We start from the raw sequence: 15365 nt of genomic DNA, 5'->3' as shown, positions 1-15365 counted from the left end.
AGGACCTCTTCTACCCCTGTATTTAATAGGTTTTAGTTTATGAGTAAAGTGTAATTTATGGAATCGACAGACTAGCAGTTGCCCATTCTTGCCTCAGATTCTTTTCTGCCATTAGTCACCTCATTTAAGCTTCAGAAAACTGCCGTGAATCTCCTAAAAGTTAGATTTTGCTCCTATTTGAAGGACTATTATCCCCTCTAGAAGCTTGGTAAATAACTTGCAAATTATGATTGCTTGACCTGATAATAGAAGATCCCAAAGTATCCCTTATTATGACTTCCACATGGAATATGCAGTACTTGTTGTTGTTTAGTCGTTTAGTCGTGTCCGACTCTTCGTGACCCCATGGACCAGAGCACGCCAGGCACTCCTGTCTTCCACTGCCTCCCGCAGTTTCGTCAGACTCATGTTTGTAGCTTCGAGAACACTGTCCAACCATCTCGTCCTCTGTCGTCCCCTTCTTCTTGTGACCTCCATCTTTCCTAACATCAGGGTCTTTTCCAGGGAGTCTTCTCTTCTCATGAGGTGGCCAAAGTATTGGAGCCTCAGCTTCATGATCTGTCCTTCCAGTGAGCACTCAGGGCTGATTTCCTTAAGAATGGATACATTTGATCTTCTTGCAGTCCATGGGACTCTCAAGAGTCTCCTCCAGCACCATAATTCAAAAGCATCAATTATTTGGCGATCAGCCTTCTTTATGGTCCAGCTCTCACTTCCATACATCACTACTGGGAAAACCACAGCTTTAACTATAAGGACCTTTGTTGGCAAGGTGATGTCTCTGCTTTTTAAGATGCTGTCTAGGTTTGCCATCGTCTTTCTCCCAAGGAGCAGGTGTCTTTTAATTTCGTGACTGCTGTCACCATCTGCAGTGATCATGGAGCCCAAGAAAGTAAAATCTCTCACTGCCTCCATTTCTTCCCCTTCTATTTGCCAGGAGGTGATGGGCCCAGTGGCCATGATCTTCGTTTTTTTGATGTTGAGCTTCAGACCATATTTTGCACTCTCTTCTTTCACCCTCATTAAAAGGTTCTTTAATTCCTCCTCACTTTCTGCCATCAAGGTTGTGTCATCTGCATATCTGAGGTTGTTGACATTTCTTCTGGTGATCTTAATTCTGGCTTGGGATTCATACAGCCCAGCCTTTCGCATGATGAATTCTGCATATAAGTTAAATAAACAGGGAGACAATATACAGCCTTGCCGTACTCCTTCCCCAATTTTGAACCAATCAGTTGTTCCATATCCAGTTCTAACTGTAGCTTCTTGTGCCACATAGAGATTTCTCAGGAGACAGATGAGCTGATCAGGCACTCCCATTTCTTTAAGAACTTGTCATAGTTTGCTGTGGTCGACACAGTCAAAGGCTTTTGCATAGTCAATGAAGCAGAAGTAGATGTCTTTCTGGAACTCTCTAGCTTTCTCCATAATCCAGCGCATGTTTGCAATTTGGTCTCTGGTTCCTCTGCCCCTTCGAAATCCAAATATGCAGTACAGTTCTAGACAAATCTTTCTTCTTTGGCAATCACTCATAGCCGAGTAAGATTGTCTTTCATAAACACGGTTTTAACAGTGAGTCTGTAAGTGACTGTGGAGGCCAATTCTGGATCCACACGTCCTTCCACAGTGGGGACAGAGGTTTCCGAGTGGGAGTTGATCATGGTGAGGGTTTACCAAGCATGCCTTCCTCTTAGCACGTTTCTCCCTTTCGTCCTGAGTTCGAGTGTCTTCAAAGTCCACGACACCTTTGGTAAAGGCTGTTCTCTAGTTGGAGTGCTCGGAGGCCAGTGTTTCCCAGTTGTCGGTGTTTATACTACATTTTTTAAGATTTGACTTGAGACAGTCTTTGAACCTCTTTTGTTGACCACCAGCATTACGCTATCCATTTTTAAGTTCGGAATAGAGTAGTTGCTTAGGAAGACGATAATCAGGCATCTGCACAACATGACCAGTCCAACGAAGTCGATGTTGAAGAACCATCGCTTTGACACTGGCGATCTTTGCTTCTTCCAGTACACTGGCATTAGTTCGTCTGTCTTCCCAGGTGATGTGTAAAATTTTTTTGGAGACACCATTGATGGAATCTTTCAAGGGGTTGGAGATACCTAGTTGGTTACTCAATGAGATGGGAGTTAGAACAGAATAATGTGTTATTTCAGCTTATCTTTACAGACTTCCCCAACCTGGTGACTTTCAGGGTTTTTGGACTTCAATTTCCATCATTCCCCATTTTTGACCATGCTTCCTGGGGTTGGTGGAAGTTGAGGAAGGCTCATTTATTACCACAGTGCTGAACTGCGAGCATATGTGTTGATACTTGTGCTGAGTGATGGCAGTTGTTTCAGAGACTGATTCAGTCCGCAAGCCCTATAGGCTTGCAAAGAAAAAGAAGAAAAAGTAAGCATTTGGAGTATAAAGATCCACTCACAGGAAGACAATAAAATCTGAAAGCTCAGATGTTACTTCAATGCTGAGCTTGGCTTACTCCCATCTTTAATTTTAGGGACTGGGAACAACTGATAGAACTGATCTCTTTTGGAAAGAGAAGTGGGAGGGAGAGGGGAAATGCTCCAGATTGTAGGCTGGTTTCCTTCTTCACAGACACATTTACTGATAAGAAAATCACCCAGCCTACCATGAAGAGCCATTGCTTGTAAGCTTTCCACAAAAGGCGGGAGACCAGAAATTGAGGGGCTGGCATTGGGGGGAAGAAGGGAAGAAGATTTTGGATGAGAGGGGCTCTGTGAAACTGAGTGGGGAGACAGAGTGGGGGGGGGAGCTAGCGTTAATCAAGTTAATCAAGAGGGGAAACAGGACACAGAATATAAGGCAAATTTGGCCATATGAATCGTGTGCATGCCTTTATATACCTCTTGCAGGAACATACTTATGAATGGTTTCATTTACATGCTTAAATTAAATGTGCATTTAAATGTGTTTTTAGCCTTTCCAGTGCATTCTGTACCATTGGCCCACTAAGATTTTAGTGGCGCTAATTAATAATAAAGTCACTTAAAGAATTTGAAAAAGCAATTGCTAGAGCAACGCTGCAATCCATTCTGTAGATTCAGATGCTACACGATGACCCTCCTGCAACTTCCCTAAGTAGAAATGAGGACACAAATAAATAATGAATTGTTTATAGGTGTATCTGGAGTATCATAAACTTTTACTGGGCAGCCTAGTCTCCAAGGAATACAGTTCTTATTCTTGGAAATTAGGGAATGTTTTACATTTGTCTCATTGCACAGGATGCAATTGTACTTCACTGTTGCCAAGACTTAAGAGTTCTATTTCCCCAAACTCTCATAATTAAACTTTTGGAAGTTTACTTCAACCAGGATAGAAATCAGCTGAATGAAAGCATCTCAGCCCACATATACTCTACTTATTAGGGTGTGCATGTACAAATCTCAATTTTCTTTTTGACAAAGTACAACTTCCATGCTATTTGTGCCTTGTTCTATTTCACATTTGTTCTCTTCTTTCTCATTCTTTAAACAGATATTAACCTTAAGAGCAGTTATGTAAATGCATTCATAACACCCACAGGCTTCCCCCTCCAGATTCACAAACATTAAACCCTATGTCTAACTGCTAATATGTTTGCATCGGTCTTAACACATGATCCATCTCTTGTACTGCAAATACTGGCATATTGTAATCTTGTACAGCTAACTTGCAGCCTACGCGATTTAACTTGTGCACATTCAGCTTTACATGTTTGGCAAATTAAAAAAAGAAAAGAAATGAAGGGGGCAGGTGTTCATGGAAAAAGACTTTGTCAATCTTAATATTGAACCCAATGTGCTTTGACTATGGTGGAATCTAGACACATATAAAAGAAGTTGTGAAAATCCTTTTTTTAAAAAACATTTTGAAAAATATATTGAATTCGCCATAGCTCACTATCACCATCTAGTGTCACATTTGTATAATGCACTTTACAACACACTTAAAACGTTTTATGTACAGCAGTATAGCTGAGTCCTATATACGATTTTGGCTGTAGACGCTATTCCTGGAATGTAACCCCAGCATAAATTGAGAGTCACCTGTATGTTGAGATTTAGCACAGTGGTTAGAAACAGGGAACACTTCCATATTTATACTTTCCTTTCATAACCTCTTTTTTATTATTGCAGAGCTGTGTTTCCCCAACTTGGGTCTTCAGCTGTTTTTGGACTGCAACTCCCATCATCTCTAGCTAGCAAGTCCGGTAGTCAGAGATGATGGGAATTGTAGTCCAAAAGCAGCTGGAGACCCAAGTTTGGGAAACATAGTTGTAGAGTCATGTTGTTTGGGGCTTCCATGCAAGACGATGACCCCATTAGGGAGAATACTCCAGTCTGGAATATTTCCGTGACTGTAGTCTTTTAAAAATGAATGATAATCTAAGTGACCTGAAAACAGCACAGTTGGACTGGAGATAGGGGCAATTTACATTCCCATGTGGTGTCTTCCCTAATTCCCCTGCTTGAGTATACAGTGGTGCCCCGCAAGACGAATGCCTCGCAAGACGGAAAACCCGCTAGACGAAAGGGTTTTCCGTTTTGGAGGTGCTTCGCAAAACGAATTTCTTATGGGCTTGCTTCGCAAGACGAAAATGTCTTGCGAGTTCCTGCGGGGCTTTTTTCCCTTCCCTCCCCTTTTTCCCTAGCCGCTAAGCCGCTTATCAGCTGATCCTAAGCCGCTAAGCCGCTTAACAACTGATCCGCTAAGCCGCTTATCAGCTGATCCGCTAAGCCACTAAGCCGCTTAACAGCTGATCCGCTAAGCCGCTAAGCCGCTTATCAGCTGATTCGCTAAGCCCGCTAAGCCGCTAATAGCGCTAATCCGCTAAGACGCTAATGGGTTTGCTTCGCAAGACGAAAAAACCGCAAGACGAAGAGACTCACGGAACGGATTCTTTTCGTCTTGCGAGGCACCACTGTACAGGGTTCTCAACACATCGAGGAAACCATGGAAAGTAGATATCTTTCCCCTTCTGTCCCCAGAGATGGGGTAAGGAAATGCTGCTTTATTTATTGCACTTGTATCCAACTAGGGTAACAGCAATAATTTCATTGCTAGCGTCTTAAGATAATTCTCCCAGTACCATTTTGGACACTTAGAGCAGTGTTAGAGCTCATCTACATTTTCACTTGCAAAAATCCGATCTTCCCCAATGAATCGAAGCTTGGTTGAGCAACCGGGGATGGCTAATGTTATATTGCAGATCATTTAGATATTTCAAAACAGTTTGTTTGTTTATTTATTTATTTATTTATTGGTGGAAAGGTTAAATCCATCTTAAATTGGACACCCTGGCTTGCACTTTAATGCTAAGAACAGTGTATGGACATATTAAGAAACACGCATGCATGAACAGCACTGATCTCAGGATAAGTACCCATGCGGAAGTCTCTTTAGTTTCAGTAGGGGATGAAAAATCTGACAGATCTGTGAATTTCAGATGATTAAGGAAGATAACTAATCAATCTGATGCCACATACACTTTAAATGGGAAATAAATTGCAGATTTAAGGTTGAAGTGTTATTTGATAATTTCAGGATTTCCTTCACATGTTCTTTTTTGAAATAGAGGAGCCTTGTCATTTATTAAGTGATTAAAATTTGCATAAATGAGCATCTGACAGCACAATTTTCTTAAGGCTTTGTCTTCTTTTCCCTCCCAATTTTAGGAAGGATTTCTGTGTACATAAAGATGAACCGTGTGATACTGTTGGTAAGTGAAACAAACAAACAAATAACAATAATGCCTTTAAAATACAGCACTATAGGGAGTTGTGGAAGCTTGATTATGTGGGGATGAATGCTTATAGGCAGTTAAAATGCATAACGATGATGTGTTTGGTACTCTAGCAAGTTGACCAAGGCTAAGCATTTTGACATTGATGCAACTTAATTATATACCGCTCCATTGCTTTCAGTGACTAGTTGGGACTAACCTAGGCATCGTAAGAGACAGAGAGTTGTTGGCGCGCCATGTCTCATCACACCGTCTCCATTTCTTCTCTTTCCTATTGGCTAGCTCATCTCCTTGTCCTACCAATCAATGATGTGAGCTACAGGAGAAGCCGCCCATGGAGCAATGAGGTCTTGTCACTCATTGCTTAGCTCGCATGTTATGATGAATTGGGGTGGACTGATTTAAATCAAGAAAAGATGCTCATTAAATAATTGATTTAAATCAAGTTCTACATTTTGAAATACATATTTTCATTGATATGCATATCCAGAACCTTAGGTGAAACTGCATTAGATTAGACCTTTATCTTCGTATTATTATTTTTTTCATTTCAATCAAAAAGGGTTCTCAATTCAATATCCAAAGAAAAACTACAGTTATTAAGCATTATTTGGAATGTATTTTTTTCCAGTCAAAGTGAATCTGTAGGATAGATAATATTACGTGATAAAAGATATGGTGCCTTTCAATGCACTTGATGCAAGTTATTACTCGTGTTCCATAAACTCGGAACAAGACCTTAATTTTAGCAAGCACTAGAGGTGACAAACAGAAAAATCATTAAGGGTACCAGTATGGGGTGAATTAAAACTGCATACTGGTCTTCATACAGAAACATATTCATGGAATCCTAGAACTGTAAATTTTGGGAGGTCTAAATGATGTTGGTTGCAGTTTCTTTGGACTTCTTGATCTTGCCCATGAGTAGGCAAACTAAGGCCTAAATCTGATCCGTGGACAGTCCAGGAATCAACGTGTTTTTACATGAGTAGAATGTGTGCTTTTATTTAAAATGCATCTCTGGGATATTTGTGGGGCATAGGAATTCTCCCCCCCCCCGCAAAAAAATATAGCCTGGCCCCCCACAAGATCTGAGTGACAGTGGACTGGCCCCCTACTGAAAAAGTTTGCTGACCCCTGATCTTGTCTGTACTGTATTTTTTTTTAAAGAATGAGCAATGCTCTCCATTGCATTGATATACCTTTAATAAAAACACAATCAAATATTTTCTAAGTGTAAATGATGACTATGTCAAAAGTGATATGAATGTTATTATTTTGAAAGCAAGAATTGCAAGAAGAAAGATTATGAAATGTTAATGTAAATTGTTAACATAAAGTATATTGGGGCATAATCTGGTATCACAACAGCTGTAGAACCATTGGTTTAAGATCATGGTTACTTCAGATCAGTACCTGTGATTTTCCTTTTCTGAGAATGTGACAGATTAATAGTTAAAAGTGGAAGGTTGAATTTGGAATTTAAATAGATCACTTGTAAGGATTAGACAGAAGGCAAACAAGTACGAAGTAACAAATCTTCTCCCAGTGTATTTATAGGGCAACAGAGATAGGACATTCCAGGAATTTTTAACATGTTGTAAATTGCGGTGCTAGCCAAAGAAAGTTAAAAGAAAAATGTTGAAGTAATGTCAAGAGAACAATTTACGGCTGTTAAAAGTTTACAAAAATTGAAGCATGGTATGCAATCTTATCCATACCACAGGAAGGAGTAAGCATTAATATTAACCTGAATGTACTCAAATGTTTCACTAAGAAGTTGCCTAAGTCTCTTTGATGTCATAAGTAGTTTGCACATCTAAATTTAAGTTAGGAAAGGCTTATACATATTTGTTTCCAAGAAAATCCCATTGAGAGCTAGCCATGTGATTAACTTCTCATTGGAACCAAGAATCTTTAAAAGTGATTCAGTTTGCTTGGGTTGTGTCTATATTGTGCTAACTTCCTAGGCTGGTAGACCCATATATATCCATTTCACTTTCCCTCAGACAGCCTATTATATAAGTTCCTAAACAGGCAATAGTTTTCTCCAATTTAGGTACAATTGGAATGTACCTAAAATCTGGCCACATTGGCACATCATGGTATGCCATAAACCATAGTTTATGTGCATGAACATATTGCATCTGGTCTGATTCTTCCCACTTCTCCCTGCTTGTCCTAGAAGGAAGCTTTGCATTATGTCAGTACGATGTATAATTTGTTTTGCTTCCAACAAACCATGATCTATCACCAAGACTTACTGATTATAGTTTGTTGGAGCAAAACAAACCACAGTTCCTGGTTTGGATGCAGCAGATTGAAACCGCACTATGAGGAAATAGCTCCCATGGCAATGTGTGTGTGCAAGGTAATGCTATTATCAGCTAATATTATATGATAGTAGAAATGACATCATAGCAGAGCCTAATCACAGAATAGAAGGAAGAGATATCGTAAGAGAAAATACTGTATTTTTCTGTGTATAAGACAATGTTTTTCCCCCTTAATTTTTTGAGTAAAAAATGGGTGGGGGGTCATCTTATACATCGTTTTTGGTGGGGCAATCAACAACTTTGAGTTGTTTACTCATTTAGTTGTGTCCGACTCTTTGTGACCCCATGGACCAGAGCACCCCAGGCACTCCTGTCTTCCACTGCCTCCTGCAGTTTGGTCAAACTCATGTTAGTAGCTTCGAGAACACTGTCCAACCATCTCATCCTCTGCCGTCCCCTTCTCCTTGTGCCCTCAATCTTTTCCAACATCAGGGTCTTTTCCAGGGAGTCTTCTCTTCTCATGAGGTGGCCAAAGTCTTGGAGCCTCAGCTTCAGGATCTGTCCTTCCAGTGAGCACTCAGGGCTGATTTCCTTAAGAATGGATAGGTTTGATCTTCTTGCAGTCCATGGGACTATCAAGAACTCTGGCAACCCAAAAATATCGATTTCTTAAATTTGGGTTAAAAGAAGTAGGGGTCATTTTATACGGGGGCGTCATATACATGGAAAAATACGGTAGTTCCTATTAATATATCATTGTTTATGGTAGCCAAAGGTGTTATGTAGGTGAATTAATATAAGCAGAAAAACATGAAGAACTAGAGAAGATCATTCATGCGAAATGACCTGCCCACTCAAAACATTGCTCTAAATTCATTCGCCAGTGAAACTATTTTGATGAATGAATGACAAACATTTGATGCTGCGTTCCTGCTCTATTTACTGAGCTAAACCTCAGTAAACAATGGGACTTACTGCCAGGCATACAGGTTGCACTCTCAGTGAATTTATTAGATTTGCCACTCATATGCTACTGTGTAGGACAGTTTATTTACTGTCTTGGCTTTGGGAATTATAAAATAGAATGTTTTGCGCTGAACAAATGAAACATACTGGACTGGTGGTTAGACACATTTTTTCCAGTGTTTTTATAGACTCAGATACATTGTTCCAATATGTGTAGTGAGGTGGGTAAAATATTTTTTTGTGTCTCACTCCATCTTTGAGATTTAGCCTGGCTTCATATAAGATGAAAACATGGAGGTACACTCTTCAGACTCACGTATGAATTAAGAAGCAGCATAATATTAATTGTAATTGCAGCATTTGTGACTGTCTCAGAGAGAAGACACACATAGGACTTGATTCTGGAGTTTATGTCTTGTAAATTCCTGTACTCCCCTTTTGTTTATTTATTTCTAAGATCTGACACCTCACTAGCTAAGCACAGGTATTCACGGTGAATACTGATAAGCAGCGGCTGCATTCTTAGCATGTTTTAATTTCTCTTCATAGTGGCTACTCTAGATGCTGAGCTAAACTGTCCTTTGATATGTGAGTGATGCTAAATACCATTATAAATCAGGGTGCAATGTCTGTAGCCGTTCTATATTGCAAAACTCCCCTGAGAAGAGCACAAGATTTTCAAAATCAGTTCCAACAAAACAAATGCGTCTATGTATTCAGAATAGTTTGTCCTTACTCAGTAAAGGAGTCTTTGGCTTTTGTTACAGCTGCATCAAAGTCCATGTCATCATGGATGACATTGATAATGTGCACGTGGTAATGTGCATGTGATGTGTTCTTTGACTCAGCCCGTCCCCTGGAAAAACTGCAGTCAAAGGAACTGTATTTTTGGTAGTGGGAAAGCTGCAAAGAACAAACTGAGAGAACACAGAGCAATACTGGCACATAAGCCAGTTCTAAAGCACGCTCTTAGAAGAGCAAATCATTGTTCACAAAACAGTTGTGAGCTCTTTCCAGCTGGAGCCTTTAAGCACCACAAATGACCGTCGTTTGTGCTCCTCTCCTCTTCTTTTTAAGTGAAATGGCCAAATTCCCTTTACTGTTGCTCCAAAAACCTAACCGAGCGTGTGAGAGAATATGAATACATATTCCTGGATCTTATTAGAAGGATAGGCAATGGAAAAGGGCACAGACTGTCACTCTCGAAAACAAAACTGGCTATTATCTCTAGCTGCCATGTGTCATTGTAAGATAAATGTCAAGAGATGTCTTCTGCTTCCGCTCTTCAAGTGAGAGACTGATCCACTTTCCATCCGCAGAAAAGCACTTAAGAGACAGTGCGTCTTCTTCAGTTTGGCAAATTGCATACAATTTGAAAAATACTGTGATGTCTTGAGTATGCCAGAAACGCACAAAGGATGCTTCTTTTATGTGTGTGGCCAGAAAACTCTGGAGGAATGAACACCTCTCCTTTTCATCTGTTGTTTTAAAAAGCTGTTCAGGATTGTTCTGTGCTGCAGTTCCAGCCACTAACTGGGAAGGGCCATAGTTAATTGAAAGAACAGCTGCTTTGCATGCAGAACGTCTCAAGATCAATACATGGCATTTCCAGGTAGGGCTGTGAGACACTCCTTGTCCAAAACCCTGGAGAGCTTCTGCCAGTCAGTGTTGATAATATTCAGCTAGATGGAGTGTTTGTTGGTCTGACTCAGCATAAGGCAGGTTCCTGTGTTCCTGTGGAAGATTAGACAGGAAGGCGTGTTTAGGCCCAGGCTAATTCCTAAAGGTGCCCTTCAGGGCTGGTCCTCAAGTGACAGAAAAATCCTGGGAATGCAGGTTACAAATGGAGGTGTTGCATGTCACCATATCCAAGCTTCCAAGAAGCTGAAATTACGAATTTTTGTGTGAAAACAAGAACACTTTAGATGAGGTCCAGCTCTGAGGATCTTCTCTGTAAAGCTATAGGGAACCAGGCAGAGGGCCTTCTCGATAGTGGTGTCCACCCTGTGGAACACCCTCCCATCAGATATTGAGGAGATAAAGAACTACACAACTTTTAGAAGACATCTGAAGGGAGACTTGTATTGGGAAGTTTTGTATGTTTGGTGTTTCCATTATGCTTTCATATTTGTTGCAAGCTGCCTAGAGTGGCTGGGGTGGCCCAGATGGGTGGGGTATAAATAATAATTTTATTATTATTATTATTAATTGTAGCCCATATGTTTCGGAGACACTAAATGAAGAATGTTCCCTGGCGTTTTCAATTCACATTGGTTTTATTCACATCATTAAACAAAAAATAAGAAGCTGCTGTAGATATTTAGACTGGGGCTGCCATCTAGAAGTTGCTAGACTGAAAACCCAGCCGGCATAGCCAATCATCAGGGATTATGGGTGTTATAATCGAGAAATATCTGGAAGGTATTTAGATACAAGGTTGTTTTTTTTTACTAGCCACATATGTTATATTAGGATAGAATAGCATTTTCAGTGGTGACACTTTGTGCAATTCTCTCCCAAACATAGTTAGAGTGGCCGCTTCTCTAATGTTTTTTAGATAGACAATTGAGAGATTTTTATTCTGCTAAATTTTTAAGTGTGTTTTTTATCTTGCTAGGGATTGTTTCTTTAATTTTTGCCTTGAGGACCGTGTTTTAGGGGCAGAAGATGGTGTCTATACATACATATATAACTTTGCCAGTGTAGTTTAATTCTTCCTCCGATTCCAGTGCTTGGCTGTTCTTCCTTGAGATTATTCTACATTAAATTGTTGCTATTTTTATTTATTTATAGGGATCTATATACTGCTTGATATTTCAAAGCTCTCTTATCTCCTCATTGCTGTATGTATGGTCACTGATACATCTTTTAAGTGACAAATGAGTTGTCAGTGGTCCCAGGCAGCAGTCTTGTACAGAGCAATTTCAAAAGTACCACATATTATTTACACTTTTTAAGCAACAACAGCGCAGAAAGCTTTTTGTCTCTCCCTCCTTTCCTCTTTCACTAATGGGAAACACTTGATGTGCTGAAAGAAAATGAATATTACTTTCTTAGAAATAGAGCTGCAAGTCAAAGTTAATTTCCCCCAAGTCATGCTCCGAAGCATGCATGTCTGAAAAACACTTGTATATAGTCAAAGAAAATAGAAACAGATGAACATAATATAGATCATATTTGCTATTTCAGTGGCTTAACTTACTGCAAACAACTGAAGCCTTATGTTGTGCTCAACATAATAAAAATCACATTCAAAGACATTGTAAGAACGCAAAACACGCAAAAGATTATTTTTCTTGCAAAATAAATGTGATAAATTCTAGTAACCTTTGTAAGTACTGCTTTTCAGTATTGATGCATGTAATTTTAAGGAGTATGAATTTTACTTTAAACGTATCATATAATAGCTTTATATAGCTCAGTGGGAGGACTATGTACAGCACCTCAAGCTCCTTGGAGGAATAAATAAAATAAATCAAGGTTTTTTTTTGACAAATAAAAATGCTTTCAGACTTCGTGAAATCAACCCTTCTCTCAGTATGGAGGTCATTAGGCACAATTTAATGCCATCTAAACATTTTGCCTATCAAATGACGGTTTGGTTAGTCCTGAAGAACTTCCTGCAGTAGCAAAGCAGCATGTGTTTTGGCATAAAAGTCTCACCTCCACACAGTTGTGGGCCCAGCCCACAGTGCCCTAGGCCACCAGGGCTGGGGCACGTGAAGCAGTAACAATGATACGACAACATATTGCGATCAAAATGGCCACAACTTTATTGATTACAGATGTAAGCAGGCTTTTTTGGCGTAGGTACTGGGCGGGTGGCGCTGTGGTCTAAACCACAGAGCCTCTTGGGCTTGCCGATCAGAAGGCTGGCGGTTCAAATCCCCGTGACGGGGTGAGCTCCTGTTGCTCTGTCCCAGCTCCTGCCAACCTAGCAGTTCGAAAGCACGTCAAAGTGCAAGTAGATAAATAGGTACCACTCCTGGGGGAAGGTAAAGTGCGTTTCTGTGCACTTCTCTGGTTCGTCAGAAGCGGCTTAGTCATGCTGGCCACATGACCCGGAAGCTGTCTGTGGACAAACGCCAGCTCCCTCAGCCTATAGAGCGAGATGAGCGCTGCAACCCCAGAGTCATCTGCGACTGGACTTAACAGTCAGGGGTCCCTTTACCTTTACTGCGCGTTTGCATCCTGCATTGCCCAGGGTCAGTGCTGGGTTAAGAAGAAGAAGAAGAAGAGTTTGGATTTGATATCCCGCCTTTCACTCCCCTTCAGGAGTCTCAAAGCGGCTAACAATCTCCTTTCCCTTCCTCCCCCACAACAAACACTCTGTGAGGTGAGTGGGGCTGAGAGACTTCAAAGAAGTGTGACTGGCCCAAGGTCACCCAGCAGCTGCATGTGGAGGAGCGGAGACACGAACCCGGTTTCCCAGATTACGTGACTACCGCTCTTAACCACTACACCACACTGGCTCTCTCATGGGAAGGATCTTCCCATGAAACGTATCAATAAGAGGAGTCCCTCCAGGATGCCATTTGGGGAGTTCTGTGGCCTGGTTGACCCTGTCTGGCGATTCAGACAGAAACTTTCCTCCTGGCTCCTCCCCACATTTGTTTTAGGCCGGGCATGGCCAGACTTGGCCCTCCAGCTGTTTTCAGACTACAATTTCCATCATCCCTGACCACTGGTCCTGTTAGCTAGGGATGATGGGAGTTGTAGTCCCAAAACAGCTGGAGGGCCAAGTTTGGCCATGCCTGTTTTAGACTAAGGAACAAACCCAATACCTTTTTTCCACCAGCAAGTTGTGACAGTTGCTATGAGGTAGGCAAAAAACAAAAAAAAACCCCAGACTGGCCCAATTTGTCTGCAGGCAAGTTCTTCCCTGCCCCTATTATTATTATTATTATTATTATTATTATTATTATTATTATTATTATTATTTATTGAATTTATATACAACTCATTAATTCCACAGCAAGGTCATGCACATGCACTTAAGTTTGAAGGTTTTTAGTAGATTTTGTCAGGAATGTGAAGCAATTTTTCACTTAAAAAACCCCCCAAAACTAAACATAACATAGTATAAATGTAAGCACTGACAAAAAATAATAATTAGAGCATATACGCGAGGTAGTTCTCGGCCATTGTATTATCAGGGTATAATACATGGCCTGATGACTTTTGATTATGAAAGTACTTTACAAACCTAAGCCATGGGTTTGTATATGATTCTACATTTATTCTTGTGATTAGATCCAATTCTCAGGTGTTGTTGCTTATTGGTGAATTTTTTCTCCATGCATTGAAGTTGCAATCTTATGCCTTCTGTTTGCTTTGGGAGTTACAGTGGTACCTTGGTTCTCAAACGCCTTAGTACTCAAACAACTTGGAACCCAAATACTTCAAACCCAGCAGTGTGTGTTCCGGTTTGTGAACTTTTCTCAGAAGTCGAACGTGCTCTGTTTTGAGTGCCACACTTCTGTTCTGAGTGTTACACTGAGGTCTGTGTGTTTTTGCTATTTATTTTGTGTTTTTGCGACTGTGTGGAACCCAGTTCAGCTACTGATTGATTGATTGATTGATTGATTGTGTGACTGCAGTACATATTTTTTTTGCTTTCATTTTATGGATCAATGGTCTCATTAGATAGTAAAATTCATTTTAAATTGCTGTTTTAGGGGTTGTTTTTAAAAGTCTGGAACAGATTAATCCATTCCGCATTACTTTCTATGGGAAAGTGTGCCTTGGTTTGGGAATGCTTGGGTTTTGGAACAGACTTCCGGAATGGATTAAGTTTGAGAACCAAGGTATCACTGTACTTCTGAATAAACTTGAATAAGATCCAGTTCATATCTTTAGCCGGCGGCTTAACCATTACAGAAGATCAGTTGTTCAGTTCCGCACTCCCATCATGGATTTAACCTTGAAACCATTCCAGCTGTGCTAATAAACCACAGGAAGAAGTAGAGGACACACACACACACACACACACACACACACACACGAACATCTTTCTCTTACCTAATGTTGGAATGACTAAGCAGGAGCAGCTGCTCAGCTGAAGCCAGTTTCTCTTTCTTAACACATGAAATTAATAACAAAGGACAAGACTTGAAACTAGTTCACAGCTGGTAGTTGACTGATGTACATTCAGTAGCTACTGTTTGATGTGGCTTTCAAGCACAAGGTCAGTTATGTTTAATAAGAAATGAAATAATAAAGACCACTGGTTTTATATGTTTTGCTTGCAACATGCTTCCAGGTAAGTCATATCTTCCAAAACAGTGAGTCAGGAAATTTTAAATATGAGAAACATCCCACAGATTTTATCTTAACTTGAAATGTTTGGCATCCAGTAATAAGTAGTGATC

General features: G+C 40.3%; 1 protein-coding gene across 1 annotated transcript in view; it reads left to right on the top strand.

Moving 5' to 3' along the window:
- ADAMTS19 (ADAM metallopeptidase with thrombospondin type 1 motif 19) overlaps window positions 1–15365 on the top strand; it is a 121513-nt gene that overhangs the window by 41484 nt on the left and 64664 nt on the right. The window contains exon 7 of the mRNA XM_081213568.1: window positions 5685–5728. Coding sequence (XP_081069694.1) covers window positions 5685–5728 — 44 coding nt within the window. The remainder of the gene's footprint in view (window positions 1–5684; window positions 5729–15365) is intronic.

Source organism: Podarcis bocagei (genome assembly GCF_964188305.1).
Source record: "Podarcis bocagei genome assembly, chromosome: 11".
Classification (NCBI taxonomy): Eukaryota; Metazoa; Chordata; class Lepidosauria; order Squamata; family Lacertidae; genus Podarcis; species Podarcis bocagei.
The sequence above is the reverse complement of the archived record's forward strand: the minus strand, read 5'-3'. Positions and strand labels throughout refer to the sequence as shown.